The sequence below is a fragment of the Poecilia formosa genome, unplaced genomic scaffold, assembly GCF_000485575.1.
Source record: "Poecilia formosa unplaced genomic scaffold, Poecilia_formosa-5.1.2 Scaffold115, whole genome shotgun sequence".
NCBI classification, from domain to species: Eukaryota; Metazoa; Chordata; class Actinopteri; order Cyprinodontiformes; family Poeciliidae; genus Poecilia; species Poecilia formosa.
Genome location: NW_006800054.1, coordinates 467,046 through 484,307, shown reverse-complemented (window position 1 = coordinate 484,307; position 17,262 = coordinate 467,046). Strand labels below are relative to the sequence as shown.

Here is a 17,262-nt window from a genome sequence, read left to right as displayed (position 1 = left end):
TTTAAGGAACGGATGTTTTTTTGTTTTTTTTAACCACAGTATTAGTAAAATAATGCCTGGTATCCCTTCAGTTTTGTTTCTTCAGTGCCACCTGAGCTATAGTCTTTTGCTTAGTAACGAACATGCATAATCGTTTCTGTCCTCATGTCCTTCAAATAAGAAAGTGAGTAACTAATTGCGCACATATTTTTCTGTATCAGGTGGGATTGTAATAAAACACCCTGTAGAGCTTTTGGCTGCCATAGACTGGTTCTTCGTTAATCTGCTCCCTGTCTTGTAACCTACAACAGTGAAATGTAAAATTGTAATATAATTTAGTTCAACAGTCACAGTTAATATATTTCAGCTTTAATAAAAGCAAAGACTGAAAAGGATTTAGTTGATTTCTAGCTATTTTTTTTTCAAAATTGCATGCAAAATGAACAAACACTTAAACATGTACAGAGGATAAAAACGAAACACAGAAATACCAACTTCCTGATGAATGAAAGCCTGCATAGCAACAACAAGATATTTATTTTAACCACTCAAAGCCTCCGCTTTTAACATGATGCTTAATTATGTGAGGACAAAAGACTGTTCTATATCACCTTGCCTACAGACATCAGAGCATATGTGTGTACTTTACATTTTTAAACATAGGAAGACATCTTTATAAATAGATGAATCAAGAACTATACACTTTAAGTGAGAAATATGGCTACACTTTGAGCATCAACAACTAATCTGATGGATCTTCACTGACTCCACTCAGCAAATCTGAGACATGGGACTGAACGACCAGTCAAACATCTTTCGTACTGACTCGAACCTTTCGATGAGGTTACTGAACGTAGGCCGATTTTCAGGATTTGCATCCCAACACTGATCCATCAACAGCTTCACCTGGGAAGGGAAAAACAAAGAAGATCCTGAACCACTCAAACAAACGCTGTATTTTTAAAAGACACACGTAACTGTTATATTTTTGTACTCAAAGGCATAGATTTGGTTTCATGAGACCAAGTAATACAAAATGCAGGGATATTTTAATCATCAAAGAGCACAGAGATCTTAAACTGTGTCGAATTTTGCACACCATAACTTTGCAAGAAAGGCTTTTTGAAAATAATTTTCATCACAAGGAGAATAAAATAACACAAATAACCCTGTGGCTTCAGCTGCAAGCTCCGCTGCCTTCTCCCTGTGGATCAACTGCCATCTGCAAAAATACACCACCCCCGACTAGAAACAACCAATCAGAGCCTCAGAGCCAGGAGGAATGTCTTACCACTGTCAATTATGCTCGTGGACATGCTGCTCATATACCCCCCTTCACTTGCGCTACTGCTCCTCCTTTCCCACACCGTACCCTTTCATTAATGTGCAGGCAAGCAAACCTGGCCACCATAAACAGTTTTCAGTGACTGTAAATTGTTTCTCTGCCATTAGCACAGTTGCAGCAAGCCGGCAATTTTGAGATTGTATGAGCTGATTACATCGAGCAGCGAGTACACAACCATGATTGAGAGTACTAAGACATCCCTCTTGCCTCTGATCGTTTGTTTCTGACAGGTACATTTCTGCAGATGGCTGTCGGACTACAGGGTGGAGGCAGAGGAACCAGATTTTTATTCACAGACTGTCTTATATTGTACTGTCAGGACAAAGCAACAGAATTAGCATATATGTGAAAAAAAAAAACTCTTTTTGCACACTGCAAAACATTAAATCTTAAAAAGCATCTTTGGTCTAGTTTCTAGAGCAAATTTCTCTTTCAAATTAGACAAAACTAACTTAAAAGTAACTTTTTAGCAAGATGTAAAGGCTTATTTTAAGTGAATGTCTCCATAATGAGTCATGATGAAAAGGTACTTGTTCCATTTGCAGATTATTTCACTTGCAATTAATTTTTCTTGTGCTATAAGTTCATTTATCTGCCAATGGAACAAGTACTTTTTCATCAATATTAAGGAATTATTTACTTAAAATAAAACAATATATCTAAGCTAGTTTGTCTTATATGAAGTGCACTAAAGTATTTGCACTAGAAACTAGACAAACATTACTTGGTTAGATTTTGTGTTTTTGTAGTATAGAAGTTAAGTACCACAGCTTTAAGTGATCATAATAACCTTAATACTGGGTGCACTAGTATTGTGAGCTTGCTAGAAAGTGCAACATTAAGTATTTTGAATTATGACAGCTCATAATAATATTTTTTAACAAAACTGTGATAATATTAATGACTTTGAAAAACTAACACTATTGCACCCTTAATAACATTTCTTCATTATGGGTTATTTAATGTTACCTCATGTGGGCAATCTCTGGGACAAGGCAACCTTTGATTTCTCTCCAGCAGTTTTATGAGTTTCACCACGTTCATGTGTTCTTCCTTATCTTCTGTCATTTCAATGAACTTCTACAAAAACACACACAGGAAAAAAGACATTCTTTTCAGACTCAGAATGCAATTTTTTTTCTGACTGTTCTTGTATTTTGTTTGAGCTGAGTCCGTTCATAACATACAGCTGGAGGACTCTGGCGATGGTCACAGCGAGTCAGGATCTCATACAGTGTAACTCCAAACGACCAGACGTCAGAGGCAAATGAGAATTTGAGCTCCTTCAAGCACTCGATGGCATACCTGCAAGGTGCAAAGCATGCAAATCTAAGTGCTAAAAACACACAAAGTATCACTTTTACATGGTGCATGAACTGACCAGTAGACAGGACTGTCTCCGTCCTCACGAACCCGATAGTAGATTTCTCCTTCTGGGATGTACTTTGTCAGGCCAAAGTCTCCGATCTTTACAACGTTTTGGTTTTCCACCAAAACATTTCGAGCAGCAAGATCTCGATGCACATAGCGCTTTGAGTGCAAGTAGTCCATCCCCTGGAACACATCGTATAATACGTTTTGTAAAATTATACTTCCAGGGTTTTTTTTGTGAGTATATCTCTACCATTTTGATACATCTAAGTTGAATTGTCCATCTTTAAGTCATATCAGTAGTCAACACTCCTGGATCTAAATCATTCTATTTCAGCCCTGGCTGTATGCTAATGTTCGAAAGTGAGCCACTGCTCCAGTCCAAAGTCTTTTGCAGCCTCCAACGGCTCGGAAAAACAGGTTACGGCATATTAACAACGGATTAAACCGTTTTAACTGCTGATAAAAGTGACAGAGGACACAGATATGGGAAGTGTGGAAGCCTCTACTGTATCAAATTGACATAGAAATAACAGAGAGTTGGCCATTCTAATGTAAAAACCCAGCGCATATAGCGTTCATGCTTTTGTTTTTTTTTTCATCCAGACGGCTTCCCGTGCCCCCCCTGCAATGGCACGGCGCCCCCCTTAGGTGGCGCGCCCCACAGTTTGGGAACCTCTGCCCTATTTGATAAAACTCTGGTCAAATTCACCATGAGAAAACATGATAAAAGCTTAAGAGGTATGAATATTTTTCCAAAGCACTGTAAACTACCGTACAAGCACTAAATACTCAATCGCTGAAACTCACCTGACAGATCTGCTGAGCAAACATGAGGCACTTGGTCGAACTGGTTCTATGTTTGGGAAGATACTCTCGCAGACTCCCCTGAGGAACGTATTCCATTATGAGCTGGACCTCTTGTCGTCCTGTGAGTGCACGATGCAGCAGTGTTCTTATCTTGCCATTTTATTACATTCAACATGATGACCTGAACTAATGCTCAGCAGGCTGAGAGCTGAAAGCTTAAAATATTGCCATTCAACAAAAGCTGTGGTGTGCTTAGTATAGATTTTCAATTACTGAATGCAAATCAAAATCTCCCGTTAACAGGGAACTGTCGAGCTGAACAAACGTATTTAAAGTGGACAGATGATGTCTTAGGGCTTACCGGCTTCAGTGCATAAGCCCTTGTACTTCACGATGTTGGAATGATAGAGAGACTTCAGGATTTCAATTTCCTTCATCCAGCCCTGAGGTGCATTTCCGTTCTCTTGCTTCAGCGATTTTACTGCCACAAACTCTCCTGTCCCATCGCTGGACGGGTCATACTGGTACAGAGTGACTTTACCAAAATGTCCCTGCAGACAGAGCAATGTGAATTATCACTTTCTTAACACATGGGAGCAGAAAAGTGTGGCTTCTGGAGCTCACCTCCCCCAAGTCTCTCATCTTCCTCAGGTAGCGCTTTTGGAACACGCTGGGGTCCATGGGTGGGAGAGTGTCAACCGGGGATATATCAGGATCTGCAAGAATAAAATAAACTCTTTTAGGTAATTGCACAACAGCGTATCAAACCAAACTTCAAAAGTAAGGCATGCAGGCTAATACTCACTCATCTGAATGAGTTTTGTGAGTTCTCTGAGGATGGTTTGAAATGTAGGCCTCTCATTTGGCTCATATGTCAAACACATGCTGATGAACCTGGCCAGTTCCTCGGAGGATGGGTTTGCGAGACGGCCCTTCGTCTGGTAAAAACGCTCTTTCTGTTGGGTAGAGGACGGTGAAAAGGACAACATGCAGAACTCTAGAAAGTTAGCGAAGCCAAAGTTTAAAGTTTCAGCATGCACCTACCTCAGGCAACGTGCAGTTGCTCATTGGAAGATTAGCATTGTTGAAGATTTCAAGCAGCGTGACGCCAAAACTCCACTGATCTGCAGTACTCTCAATAGGAGCGCCACTGTCAATGCACTCTGGAGCGATCCAGGGTATCCGATCCAAACGTTCTGCAACATGGAAAAGAAGTCATGATAAAGCTCCACATGAAAAGCGATCAACATTAATCTTGATCTATTACTTAAGGAAACAAAGTGAATATTTGCAAATATTTTTGCTTTGTAGTAATTCTGGATCAAACATGCTTGTTTACCACAGAGTAGTTGAAAACACAACTAGGTTTGGTGGGGGTTTTTTTTGACAACAGCCTTATATATACCACAGAGTAATGATGGAAAGACAACAGGAAGCGAAACACAGGCAGTGGTGTAGTCAAACTTTCCGGTTTCCTTAATCTGACTGAAGTGACTGAAGCACTTCAAAGTTAGAAAACATCTGTCGTTGGTTATGTTCAGTCTTTTACCAAATAATACCTTCTCGTGAGAGGACATTCAGCGCAATTCCAGGATCACTCAGCTTGATGAAAGGAGAAGTTCCAGGTTCCAAACCTCCCCGTGCAACCAGAACATTCTTGGCACAAACATTTCCATGAACAAGTCGTTTTGTCTCCTAGTGTAAAAAAAAAGAAAAAAAAAAGGTACAAGTCATCACTTTTTACCTGCAGTTTACTGTTTTTTGTCTGATTTGTTTGATTTAAAATCAGTTTAGACATTTTTTTTTTTTAAACAGGCAAATTAAGCTCTAAATATACAGTTATATGAACGGAGGAAACACACAACTTGCATAAATGATTTTAAAATGTTTGAGAGAATATTTCAACATTTCTTGTCTCAACACAGCTACTAAAGTTCAGTTAGACAGGTTCAGTCACTTATTCTGTGCCCCGGTTTGTTTGTGTAAGACTACTTGCATATCAGTAATAATTAAAGTTACACAAACACACAATTAGACCAACAGAAAGGTGTCTGAACTCACAAGATAATTGAGAGCCCTTGCAAGCTGCAGGGATACAACGAATTTCCACTGAGCGGTGATGGAATTTTGTTCTCTGCGGAGAAAAACATCAAGTGGGCCGCACTCCAGGTATTCCTCCACCATGATGTCTGTTTAGGCAAAAACACGTTGAAGAAGTCTAGCTTGTTATGATGCAACAAAAATGCAAGCAAAGTCAAATTATCTTTAAAATAGAACAGACTGAGTGCAGTTTTGCATTCACTGTGGTGTTGGATTTAAAGATTTGCCTATGGAAGTAGAACAGGTACACAAATGAGGAAGTCGTTAAAAGAAGAACTCAGCACAGAACTGTGGTTGCCCTTACTTTCAGATCCTTTGACAGACACACCGTGCACAAACACCAGGTGACTGTGGGATACCTGGCTCATGAGGCTTGCTGTTTCAAAAAAGGCCTAAGACAGAAAAGAGAACAGTAGTTTAAAACACAGGCTCAAAAAACACAAAAAATTTGATGCATGTATGCAAAATATCACATAGCTTACTAGAGCAATGTCTTTATGGCTTTCCTCTAGGATTTTGAGAACAACCCTGATGCCTTTGTTTTTGGAGAAGTTGTTGTTAAACCCATTGTCTGCTTCCCGCAACATTAACTCTCCTAAGTAAATGTTAGTTCTTGTGCCGCGGCCCAAATGATGTTCCTGCAGGTGAACACAAAAGCATGTCTGATCAGAAAAACAACAGGGAATGTTCAGCCTGCTTTAATATGCATGTGGAAAAAGTACGGTCACCTGTTTTATCTCCTTGTCTTTGATCTGGTGAAAGCGAAGCTCTGTCAGGTTCAGGGTCAAGCAGTCAGAGTAGCTGCGTTTGTCAATGCCTTGCCTCTTCACCAGCAGATTAGATATTTCTGCGAAGCAAAAACCACAATGTCACGTTTCTTGTGGAGTCGGTCACATGATGTACAGAACAACATTTCTGGACATCTAAATTACAAACCCGCTTGTCTCGGTAAACAGCATTTCCTGACGGTAAAGTTGTCCGACCCGGACTTGAGCACGTAGGTTTTGAGGTTATCTGTGAGCTCCTTCACGCTGGAGAACTCTTTATCCCAGCCTTCCATGCAGAACACCGAGCCCTTCTGCTGGATGCGAAACTGCTTGTGGCATGATTTTGAACCATTCTGTATATAAAAAAATGAAAAATAAATAAAAAAAGGTGTAAATACTGAATCTGAAAATTATGAGCCTCGCTGCACTGCAATAATTCCCAGAGACGAGCGTGGGTGTCGACTTACCTCGTTTCTGTTTAGCACAGCAAGGATGATGCGGTGATAGTCGAGGGCACTCCAGCGGACGAGGAAGGCTCCCTCCTCTCCTGCCTCCCTTTTCAGCTTGTGTAACACAAAGTCCTCACTGCAAGCACACCGCATGATATAACCTCGTCTTTATAACCTGTTTGTGTCCGACTATGCCAGGATTAGAGTACAGAACTCACTGCATAGGTCCGTGCAACATATTTGCTTCACTCAACACCACCCTTGGGGGAGCCACTTCATGACAAAGATAGTGGTGGGCGTCTGCAGTCAGCCGATAGTATCCATCTAGCAGGGAGATGAAGGAACGGGCCTCCTGGCTGGAGTTCATCTGTACCTCCTACATATACACACAGAAACACCAATGGCTTGCAAACTACGCTTCCACCTGGAGACAACGGTTTAAAACCTAACAGAAAGCCCAAAGCAAAAAGTAACCCCAGAGTACTTAGTCACACACTTATAAAACAAATGAAGCACCTCTGGTAACGATTCCTCAACAGCAAAGTAGCTGACACACTTTTGTAATTTATGCTTTACTTTTTCAAAAACTGATTATTTAAATCTACGATGAAGATCTTTGTCTTCCTGTTTCTCTGAGGTATAAATACTATGTGACCCCCTCTTCAAAATGGCAAAGGCAAGAAAGCATGCCGTCCAGTGGGATCTGAATTGATCTTCATAAATAGGGTGATGGCAGTAGAGAAAACGGCTCACTTAAACATGAGTTATTCATACCTCTGAACGATTTAATTTGTTTTCATTCACCTTTTACATGGTGAGAGACAAGCATCTCTCACCATGTAAAATGAGTAATAATTGTGGAGTAAAAATAAATTGTTTTCATTTACATTGAACTAACTATGACATATAAGATGGTACCTTTCAGCTTTTTGCATGTTTCCACCTATATTTTGACAGTTTATCTTTGGTTACTACAAGCTCCAAGTCTGTAAGACTGAAACCTCCTTGCTATCGCCCTAATCTTTTGCTTCCTTCACAGTTTCACAATCAAGTCAGAACTTTTGTTGGGCAACTTCAAATGGTTAATATTACTTTCAGTGAGGATAAATATGTTGATAAAATTAAAAAAGAAAAATCTTCAAATCTAAATTTGAACTGTACACGTATAGCTAGAGTCATAATTGAACTCTCCAAAGGTGAAAATTGCAATTAGGAGGACCAACTTGGGGTCAATAAGCCTTTAAGACAACCGTAAGATGCTATCTGTATGGGAAGCATGCCAGGAAAAGCCCCTCGTTGTTAAACACTTCTGGAAAGGAGTGATCCCTGGGCTTTCATCAAATGAGACTAAGATTAAGATTTTTTGGATATGTTATAAAGTAAAGGATGAATATGTGGAAAACCACCTGATCTCAACTGTTCGGTCAAATGAAGACTATTATGCTGTAGGCCTCTTTCTCCTCCAATCGTCTTAAAGTTAATGGAACCATCAATTCTTCACATTATCAGTGTGAGATTGGAGCTACTGCATTAAGGTGCACATTTATTTTAAGGCTTTTTTTTTTTTTCTCACAGATATTTACCATGTGTGGAAATACTACTGGGTGGCGTATGTAACCACACAATGAACTCCAACTTTTAAAAAGCCGAATAATCTGCCAAGATGACTAAACTAAATCAACATTAGTGATGCATCACATGTACATATTGCATTAGTAGAAGGCACACAGAAGGATAAAAAGTACTCTCACCATGCAGTGACTGTTCTGAGTGCTAATGCACACATTAGCTTCAGTAATGGCGATGTGAATTATTTCGCGGAAATCACAGAAGAAGGTCCATTTATCAGGAGGATTTGACGTGGACTGTTTTGGTGTTTTCTCGTTCACATAGCTGCCCCTGTGGTAAGAGTTTTCCTCTGCCTAGACTCAGGAAGCAAGAAAAACATGAATGCAGAGAATGAAACGTCCACATAATGGGAAGGACATGTTACAGAATTTGAATGTTAAATCATCTAGTGTGCGGACAAACCTTTTGAGTTTTCAGCGTTCTAAACTGAATCCCCTTAGTGCCAGACACCATAATTTCATGGGTGAACGGCGCTCTGAAGCCCTTCTTTGAATCACCATCGCTTTCGTTGATGGAGTAGGAGATGCTTTCATCCCCGTCCTCCGTCAGCTGCAGGCGAGTTACAGAGAAAGTCTCTGTTCCGAAACTTGGAACCAGGTTTTCAAGGGTGGAGATGTATTTGTACATGATTTCATGGGCACCCAGCTGCCCCTTGTCTACAGTGTGCTGCTGGAAGGTCTGCACAAATTCAGTAAACACACGGCGGATCCTGATTTTAGTCAGGAAGTTGTCTCTGGAAATGTTCTCCGCAAATGTTCTTGGAATGCAGTTCTGGAAGCTGAAGGTAAAAACAGAGCCAAATAAAGACACACGTGTCACAGCAGCACTAACCTGTTAAAATGCTTCTATCGTTAGAACAATTACATAGGAACATAGCATTGTGTAGTAATTACCCAGTTTTTCCAGCAACGTCTTGTAAGTTCAACCCCTTTTGCATTGCGAGGTGTGACAGGTGGAGCACAGCCATACCCAAGCTCTCGTTTTTGAAACGATTGCTTTCCTCATCAGATTTTGGCTCTTCCACATTGTTCACAAATTCATGCTTTGCCTACATTGGAGACAAAAGAAGCAGAGGTCGTGTCACTTGCGTAAAGAAAATAAGCAGCATTCACTCAACAGAAGCAGGTGTATGTCACATACCTGGGCAAACAGATACTCCAAAGATGTAATGTCAAGAAGAGGGGAACCTGTGTTGTTATCTGTCCCAGATTTGAGGGTGTGGCGGGACACAGTTGGTTCCTTTTCATTGAGTCCGTGCCAATTGCGAAAGTAAAACCTGGACATAAACAAAACAGGCCGCTTACATTAATACCCTTACTGTGTTTAAGCAGTAATCCATGCAAAGCGTTATGCAAATGCAGACTAACCTCATGCAGTAGTGAACCACTTCACTGGAGTTCTCATCTGGACTGAAAACATGGTTCGGACTGTACCAGTATTTTGTTTTTGGGTTGTACAACGCGAATAAGACATGACACAGTGGTGTTATCCCTATGGGGAGAGACCTTGAGGTTACACCCAGAACAAAATAAAAAAAAGAAAATCCTCCATTTTGGTGTTTGAGGCCAGCTGTCATTCTCACCTACTGCTTCTGCAGCTGAGATGCACAGGCCCTCTGCTGTGACATCTCCACTGGTATGAGACAGATACCTCTCCCCGCCTTTAGTCCAGAAAAGGTAGACATGGATGCCATGAGACTGAGGGGTCTCATTTGGGCCTGGGAACTTTCCTGGTTTGAAACAACCTGCTTTTCTAGGCATGTTGGACAAGAACACTGGCAGAAAGACAAGATCAAATGGTTAGTGACTCATCTGCAGTCACGTAGACATACGGAAGTAAGGCGAACTGCGATAGCTTTAAATTAGTAAGCTCTATTTATTTACTTGAATATTATGATTATTAAACTCATAGCTAGAAAAATGAAACAAAACAATCATATAACTTTAGTAAAACGACCTGGTTATGCTTTCTTTAAGGCCTTCCGGGATTACAACTTGTCAAACTTACAATTTACGCCACAAATACAGCCTTAAAAGGAAATACGCCACAAAATTGTTATAAAAGTAACAAGGGTATATAATAAGGGCAAGTCACAAGAGCGACCCAAAGCGAGAACTCGTTACAATTCATCCGGTGTCATAACAAGGAAATACATTAGCCTACATGTTTATAAACATCGTCGTGGCTGAAATTTATCCGTTCACTTCAGAAACGTGGAGAAATATTACCGTCAACGTCGAGCTCGTTCAGAATGCGGTATTTTAGAAGAAGCCCAGGGTTATGAACCGTCGGTTCGGCTTCATTGTTTACGGAGCGTTATTTCCCCTTCACCACTTTCTCTCTCTCTCTCTCTCTGTTTCTTGTGAACTGTGAGAGAGTTGCGACAGGACTCTGCTTCCCGAAAACAACGTGACCACTCCCTCCACCGGCTGCGTTAGTGGGCAGGTCCCTTCATGCACTTAGCCTACGCGACGCTCCGTTGCACAAGTAAAGACCCTAAAATCACCGAGTTGAAGGCGATTTCATACAAATGTATTTGAATATTTAGCTATAAATCTGTTCATTCATTATTATTGTTGTAAAACCTAAGTTAATGCATAATAATGCATGTATTGTACTACTATAAATAAATGCTAATACTGCTACAAATACACTCTAATAACTATTAGCTAAAAAGACTAACAAAAACACATTAATGACGTAGAGGGGTAATGAACCCTATGTTGTAAAAAATACAATGCTTTCCGTATTTGGGATCTCTTTGAATAACATGCAAGGGAAACTCAATTTGAAACTACTCATCCTAATAATTGTAATCATCTGTGGGAGAAACTAGATGTGTTTTTGCTTTGAGTACATCCTTATGCATTTCTGTACTTGCATGTTGTACCTTATCTTAACTGCTTCAACCAAACAGATCATTCCTCCTGATAAAAACTCAACCAGCTCCAAAAAGCCTCCCACTAAGCACCAACCGTTTCAGTTAAGCTTCCAGTTTCTACACCTTTTTGTTTACGCCGTCTGTCATCCATGCAGTTCATTGCCCACCTATTCTGAAAGCCTAACAGCACTCTAAGATTATGATGGTAAATTTTGATGCAGTATTATGTTGCTTGGCAGAAGCTAATTATAGGTTCGGGTGTTTCAGTCAGGTTTTTCCACTCACTCACTATAAACAACTTACCTCCTCACCCCGACACTACCGGAGGAAAACAGCCCACATTTTCCACGAGGATTCATTTTATTTAATCGCTTACAGTAAAATCAATAAATGTTTTTGTATGACTAAGCCAACATAAACATAAGAGTGTTTTGAACCATCAGCTACAACATGCAAATGTCCGAGTAGTCTAGTTGTCATAACAAAAGCACGAGTACGAGTTGAGAACCCAGTCACAGTGCCACATGATCTGATAAAAGCCAAAGGCAGGTCTTTGGACTGAATGAGCTCGTTTCATCTTTTTCAACTATTCTCAAGACATTGGGAAAAAGAGTGAACCTTGAGAAGCGCACGTTTATATTTTGGCTACATTGAGCAGAGGCATAAGCAAAAACATTGTGAGAACACTGGCTGTAATTCTATTTGAGGCCAAGAAGAATCACCAATTTATTTGTTGCATGACCATATTTTTCTGTAGACGAAACATCTTTTTTCCTTACACTTCTACAAGATGCTTTGCTGTCTTCCTTTCAACTTCCATTTTAAGTGTATTTTCAAATTACAACGCATACACTGACACAAAGTCTGAGATAAGAGGACAGTTTAACATTTAGTCCAAGAAGGTAGTAGAAAATGTCCAATTATGTGTATAAGCTAAAACAAAACTCTTGCATTAAAAAAAAAAAACAAAAAAAAAAGCACAGAAAAGTCTGCACTCTACACCGGCAGAAAGAAAACAGACATGTTGGATGATACTTACACACGTGTGTACAAATAAATGAAAGGACACAGCTTCAGTGATGACTTTTAGCACAATCAACATTTTCATGTCCAGGTGGGGTCACTGATGCCCCCAGGTCGTGTTGGTACGTGAACATTCTTCCCATAGATCTCAGCAAAACATTTTCAAAGAAGTTATTTCATTCATCTGTGAACTAATCGTACACATAATGGGAGTTGCAATACAGTGGGTGAGCATATTTGCAAAAAAAAAAACTAAACAAAAACAAAAAACAAAAAAGGAAAACAAATCAGTTGGGCCAATCTGGTCATTCCTTCTTTGTTTCTTCTTGCTCCTGTTTCACCTCTTCATAGGTGGGTTCCTCATCTTTTCCTTCCACATCCACCTTGGCGTTAGGGACCCAGAGCCCAGAGTCGATGCATCTCTTCATGTGCTGTTTGGCCTCCTGAAATTACGTGAATGTAAACCAGAGCTTGTCAAAATGCAAACCTAATTCTCGGAAAGACAACTGATTAAAAATAAAATAACTTACCGTTGGGTCCATTTTGCTGATGACTTCTTGTAACATTTGGATGTCTTTATCATCGAAGCATTTCTGCATTTCCTGCAATTGTCAACATGCCATACAAACCTCAAGAATTTACTCTAAAAAGCAAAAGCAAATATGGACAAGACTAACGGGGTCGCTGGTGAACGGTGAACTTACTGCTGGCAGAGATTCATAGACTTCAACGGGATCGAGTCCGCCGGGTCCCAGGCGCTTCTGTCGCTCTTCTTCTTCCAGTTCCTTCATGGCCTTCTCTATGCGGATCTTTGCCCTTCCTCTAACTCGCTCCTTGAACGACTCGAGCTCGTCGTTAAATGCATCCTGGTACTGCTGATCGGCCGTCTGGTTGGACGCATACAACACAAAGACTGGGTTTTAATGTTTTCCTGCACATTTACTATCAGGAATTTTGACTGAATCTTTGAGAAGAATACAGGAAACTTAATCAGTTTAGTTTAAAAACTAGAGGAGTTAAACTGCACACCGATGTTCAAAAGTCTTGCTTCTGCATTTGTTCGTTTCATATTTGTTCCCCAAAGAACCAGACATTCCAGAAATCATTTTTTGAACGCTTTGAAAGTTTGCTCTTTAGACGTTTGATGTTTCTTCACATCTAATTATTACCATTTTCAGATAGATGGAATCATCTTAAGGTTGATAAATTGCTCCAATGCTGAAATATTTCAGATATCTACAGATTATATCTATAGATCTATAGATTTGTTTTAAGTTTGACTTCTTTACGCTTTGAAGTCAGTAGTGTGATTTTTTTTTCAAGGTGTTGAGAGAGCAGTGAAATATACATAGATAATATATAAAATATAGGTAAATATAGGTTAGCCATAAAAAACATTCATATCAATATCGGCCCAAATTTTCATATCAGGGTATCCCTAATGTTAATCAGCTGTGAGAGAGACTGAAAATGAGCGATGAAGAAATCCAAAATTTAAAGAATAAACTGAAAAACCTTCACGAAACATAAAGAAATATTCTAAATGCAAAAACCCCAAACATTAGTGGGTCTGCAATCGTTCTTTATGTAAAAAAAAATTGTCACTTTTCAGTGACAGTATCTTCTGATTAGCATTTAGCGTGCAGCTTTAAATGATCAGTGTTTTTTTTATTTATTTTTTTATTGGTTAAACAAAACCGCCTACTTACCTTAATCTTGGAAAAAAATTGACGGAAGCAGCCACGGGGATCCACTTTCAAGCTTTTTGCCAACTCAAGTATGAACTGCATCACTATGGTCTGATGAGCCACTTGCTCCATCAGTGCATGTTTCTACAAAAGAAGAACGCATACTTGGAATAGAGTCATGTGGGGATAACAGCGTGGGGGGAAAAAGGAAGGGCATTACTGAATGACACCCTAAACAACATCTTATTTACATTTAAATCACCATTGCCATTACCGAATTGAGAGTGAAACACAATTCAATAATAGCAATGTGGATAAGTGTGGAAAAAGAAAAAATGCTTACCTCTTCCACTTCAAGATCAATGCACATGATGACAAGATAATTGGCAGTTTCTTCGCATACAAGGTAAGGATTGTCAGAGAGGTACTTCTGGCTGTCGTCCCAACGCCGCAACATCCCTAAAATAAGACAGTAGCAAATAAACATCTGTACTTCCAATCTGTAACAAGGAATACATTTATGCAGACAAAATGACTTGATGGTTGTCAGTGGCCCTTACCAAAATGTTTGATCTGCTTCTCATACTTCTCCACAAAGGTTTTGTGCTTTTGCTCCTTCTCCTCTTCGGTTTCTTGTCCAACCTCAGGTTTGACATTAACGATACTCTGTCAAGGATGCAAAAACAAAACAAAACAAAAAAAAATAAATAAGCAATTATTCACTCATTAGTGTTTGAACAGCTGGAAATTAAAGATACTATCCATAATCTATAATTATTCCGGTCAGTGGTGAAAGTTTTAGTGCGCAAATGACATCTAGAACATCTTTTATCTCACAAATCACTCCTTTAAACTAAAAATATTCCTACTGTTAAAGATACCCAGGGTTGAGTTGTCTTACTGAAGGGAGTTGACTCAGAGCCAGATGTTTTTTTTTTTTGGTCAATGGGGTGTTTAGAAACAAAGACAGAAGAGGCTAAAAGTAGATGCAAGAAGATAATTAAAAGCAAAGCGCATTTTCAGTAAGTCTGGTTTTCGTTCAGGCTGCTGCAACATAGCATTAGATTTTGGTAGTTGCTGGCTGATTAGCTCCTTTGCTGTCTTGTGCTTTGCGTTTGGACCATTTCACACTCGTCTTTCCAGCATACAAAAAATGAGTCGCCAGCCATTGGCCGTCATCTCGACAGACCGAGGAAACATTTTGGTAAATTGTCAAAGGAGGAAACTGACCTGCAGATCAATTTCAGTAGACAACAGAAAAGCTGAAATATGAGAAATATTGGCAGCCTTTGAGAACATATCAAATTAAGGTAAAAATTTACATTCCCTAGGAAGGACATAGAGACTCCTATTCATAGTTAGCAATGCTGATTACATATAAAGTGTTAAAGCCAGACAAAGCAGAAACTCTAAATAATTTTGTCTTTGTTTGACAAAAAGTGTGGCAATGCCTCTGCTCCTAAAAACAATGATTAATAAGCATTCCTTAAAGGAGGGGCAGAGATAAGTATTTTGAATGCTGTACAACAGTTCTTAAAGTAAAATTAAATTAGCAAAAATCACAATTTTAAAGATCCACATGACCTGGATATTGAAAATAGGTCAAAAATCACAGAACAGTAGTGTTTTACCACGAAAAAGTAGAAAAATCATGTTTTGTTATAAAAACAAACTACATAAATGTTATTATCATTTATTAATACACTGATATTGTGAATGTCTTTCTTTAGAATATAAAGGAAACACTGAAAAATAAAAATCAACGAGAATCATGCTAAATTTTGAGCAGCACAATAAATTATGTATTAAAAATGGAGACCAATTTAAAGAAGTTGCACTATTATTTACACCTGACATCTACCAGTACAAAGGACATAAAGACAGTTTTACTAAGTAAATTGTTAGAGTGTTCAGATTTTTCAATCAATGAGGATAAAATAAACCCATAAAAACATCAGATTCTGGGAAATTGCTGCTGAAAATCACGTGTTGCTTAAAGTAGCAATGCTGATCTGTGTCACCTTGCTGAAACCATCTCTGCTGAGCGTGTCCACATTCCAGGGCATCTTCTTCTCCTCTCTTCTGTGTTCTTCCATCTTCTTCGACCAGTCCCGTTCCTCTTTCTTTAATTTCTTCTCCTCCGCCTGGACTTTGTTCAGCTCTGTTTTGGCATCATCCGACGAGGCGACGCTCAGCTCCTGCAGTTTCTTCTGCGTCTCTGCCAGCTTACGCCGACACTCCATTAGACTCTTGTTGATTTCTTCACCTTTACTCTGAAACTCTTCCATTCTCTCCACACGAGCCTGAAAGTCATAAATAAAAGTTTTATCTTCACCCAGCACAGTCACCCATTTTCATAGATTTGCAACAAAACCAACATAGGCTAAATACTTAAGCCTGGCTGAAATAAGTAACGGTGATTTGTGAGGAGCAAGACAACAGAATGTATGTGCAGCCTGGCCAGAGAAGTAAGATTATCAACATTATTATATTAACTACTTCAGGCTAAGTTGAGTTTCAACTGTACCTGGTGTCTCCATCTAAAGAGGCTCGGTGTGTCGATGTTAGGGTGGGTATCATCTTCATCATCTGAGACCTCAATGTGGTCCCACACGCTGTAGTCTATCCTGGACATCCTGCCAGCTACAACACGAAGCTAACCAAGTTAGCCTCCTACAAGTCGGATAAGTTGGAAGGTTAAACAAACTTGACTAGAAAATGTAATTCTGCAGCAAAAAATATCGATGTGGAGGCACGTCTCAGTAATGTGAGTTGGCTGAAACAGACAGTTTTTTTTCCCAGAGCAAACACAGTTGGACCTCCCTAGCGACTACTAGCTAGATGTAGCTACAGAATTCTAGAAAGAATCGCTCCTGCAAGTTTCCGCCCTACGTCATCACGTCGGCCGTCAGATGCACGTAAGGTATGGCGTCTCAGAGGAGAACACATTCGGAACAAAAGGTAGAGACAAAATTGTGATTTTTTTTTTTATTATTGTTTTGTCAAAAAGGGGTATATAAAAAAAACTTGCGGCAGAGCTTTTAGAGTTGCAGAAAGATTTTAGGTCGTTTACAAAAGATGAGCTCATAAAACAAGTTTTAGTTAATCATAACTTGCTTTTAACTCATTAATGTTTAAGTTAAAGCAGATATTATTTGTTATAAAGCCGTACCAAAACTGTTTTCAATACATTATTTAAAAATGGAATTTAGTTTAACAA

The 17,262-nt window shown here is 39.4% G+C and overlaps 2 protein-coding genes across 2 annotated transcripts; both read right to left on the bottom strand.

Annotated features, from left to right (window-relative positions):
• Positions 1–326: 326 nt before the first annotated feature.
• tyk2 (tyrosine kinase 2) lies at positions 327–10,836 on the bottom strand. The gene is made up of 24 exons (XM_007560389.2): positions 10,679–10,836; positions 10,033–10,224; positions 9,818–9,941; positions 9,591–9,726; positions 9,344–9,498; positions 8,853–9,228; positions 8,573–8,743; positions 7,040–7,197; positions 6,840–6,957; positions 6,542–6,725; positions 6,334–6,452; positions 6,088–6,243; positions 5,910–5,997; positions 5,567–5,694; positions 5,065–5,200; positions 4,550–4,701; positions 4,311–4,461; positions 4,130–4,221; positions 3,867–4,056; positions 3,506–3,624; positions 2,706–2,878; positions 2,512–2,629; positions 2,294–2,404; positions 327–885 (listed from the first exon to the last, which is right to left on the bottom strand). Exons 2-24 carry the CDS (start codon positions 10,208–10,210, stop codon positions 751–753), a joined length of 3,468 nt encoding a protein of 1,155 aa, XP_007560451.1. The 5' UTR covers positions 10,211–10,224; positions 10,679–10,836; the 3' UTR covers positions 327–750.
• Positions 10,837–11,678: 842 nt separating this feature from the next.
• On the bottom strand, positions 11,679–16,944 carry LOC103143742 (cell division cycle 37, HSP90 cochaperone). Its single transcript, XM_007560388.2, has 8 exons — positions 16,570–16,944; positions 16,064–16,345; positions 14,603–14,708; positions 14,386–14,501; positions 14,064–14,186; positions 13,059–13,241; positions 12,885–12,956; positions 11,679–12,797 (listed from the first exon to the last, which is right to left on the bottom strand). The coding sequence occupies exons 1-8, from the start codon at positions 16,675–16,677 to the stop codon at positions 12,660–12,662; spliced, it is 1,128 nt and encodes a 375-aa protein (XP_007560450.1). The 5' UTR covers positions 16,678–16,944; the 3' UTR covers positions 11,679–12,659.
• Positions 16,945–17,262: the final 318 nt, after the last annotated feature.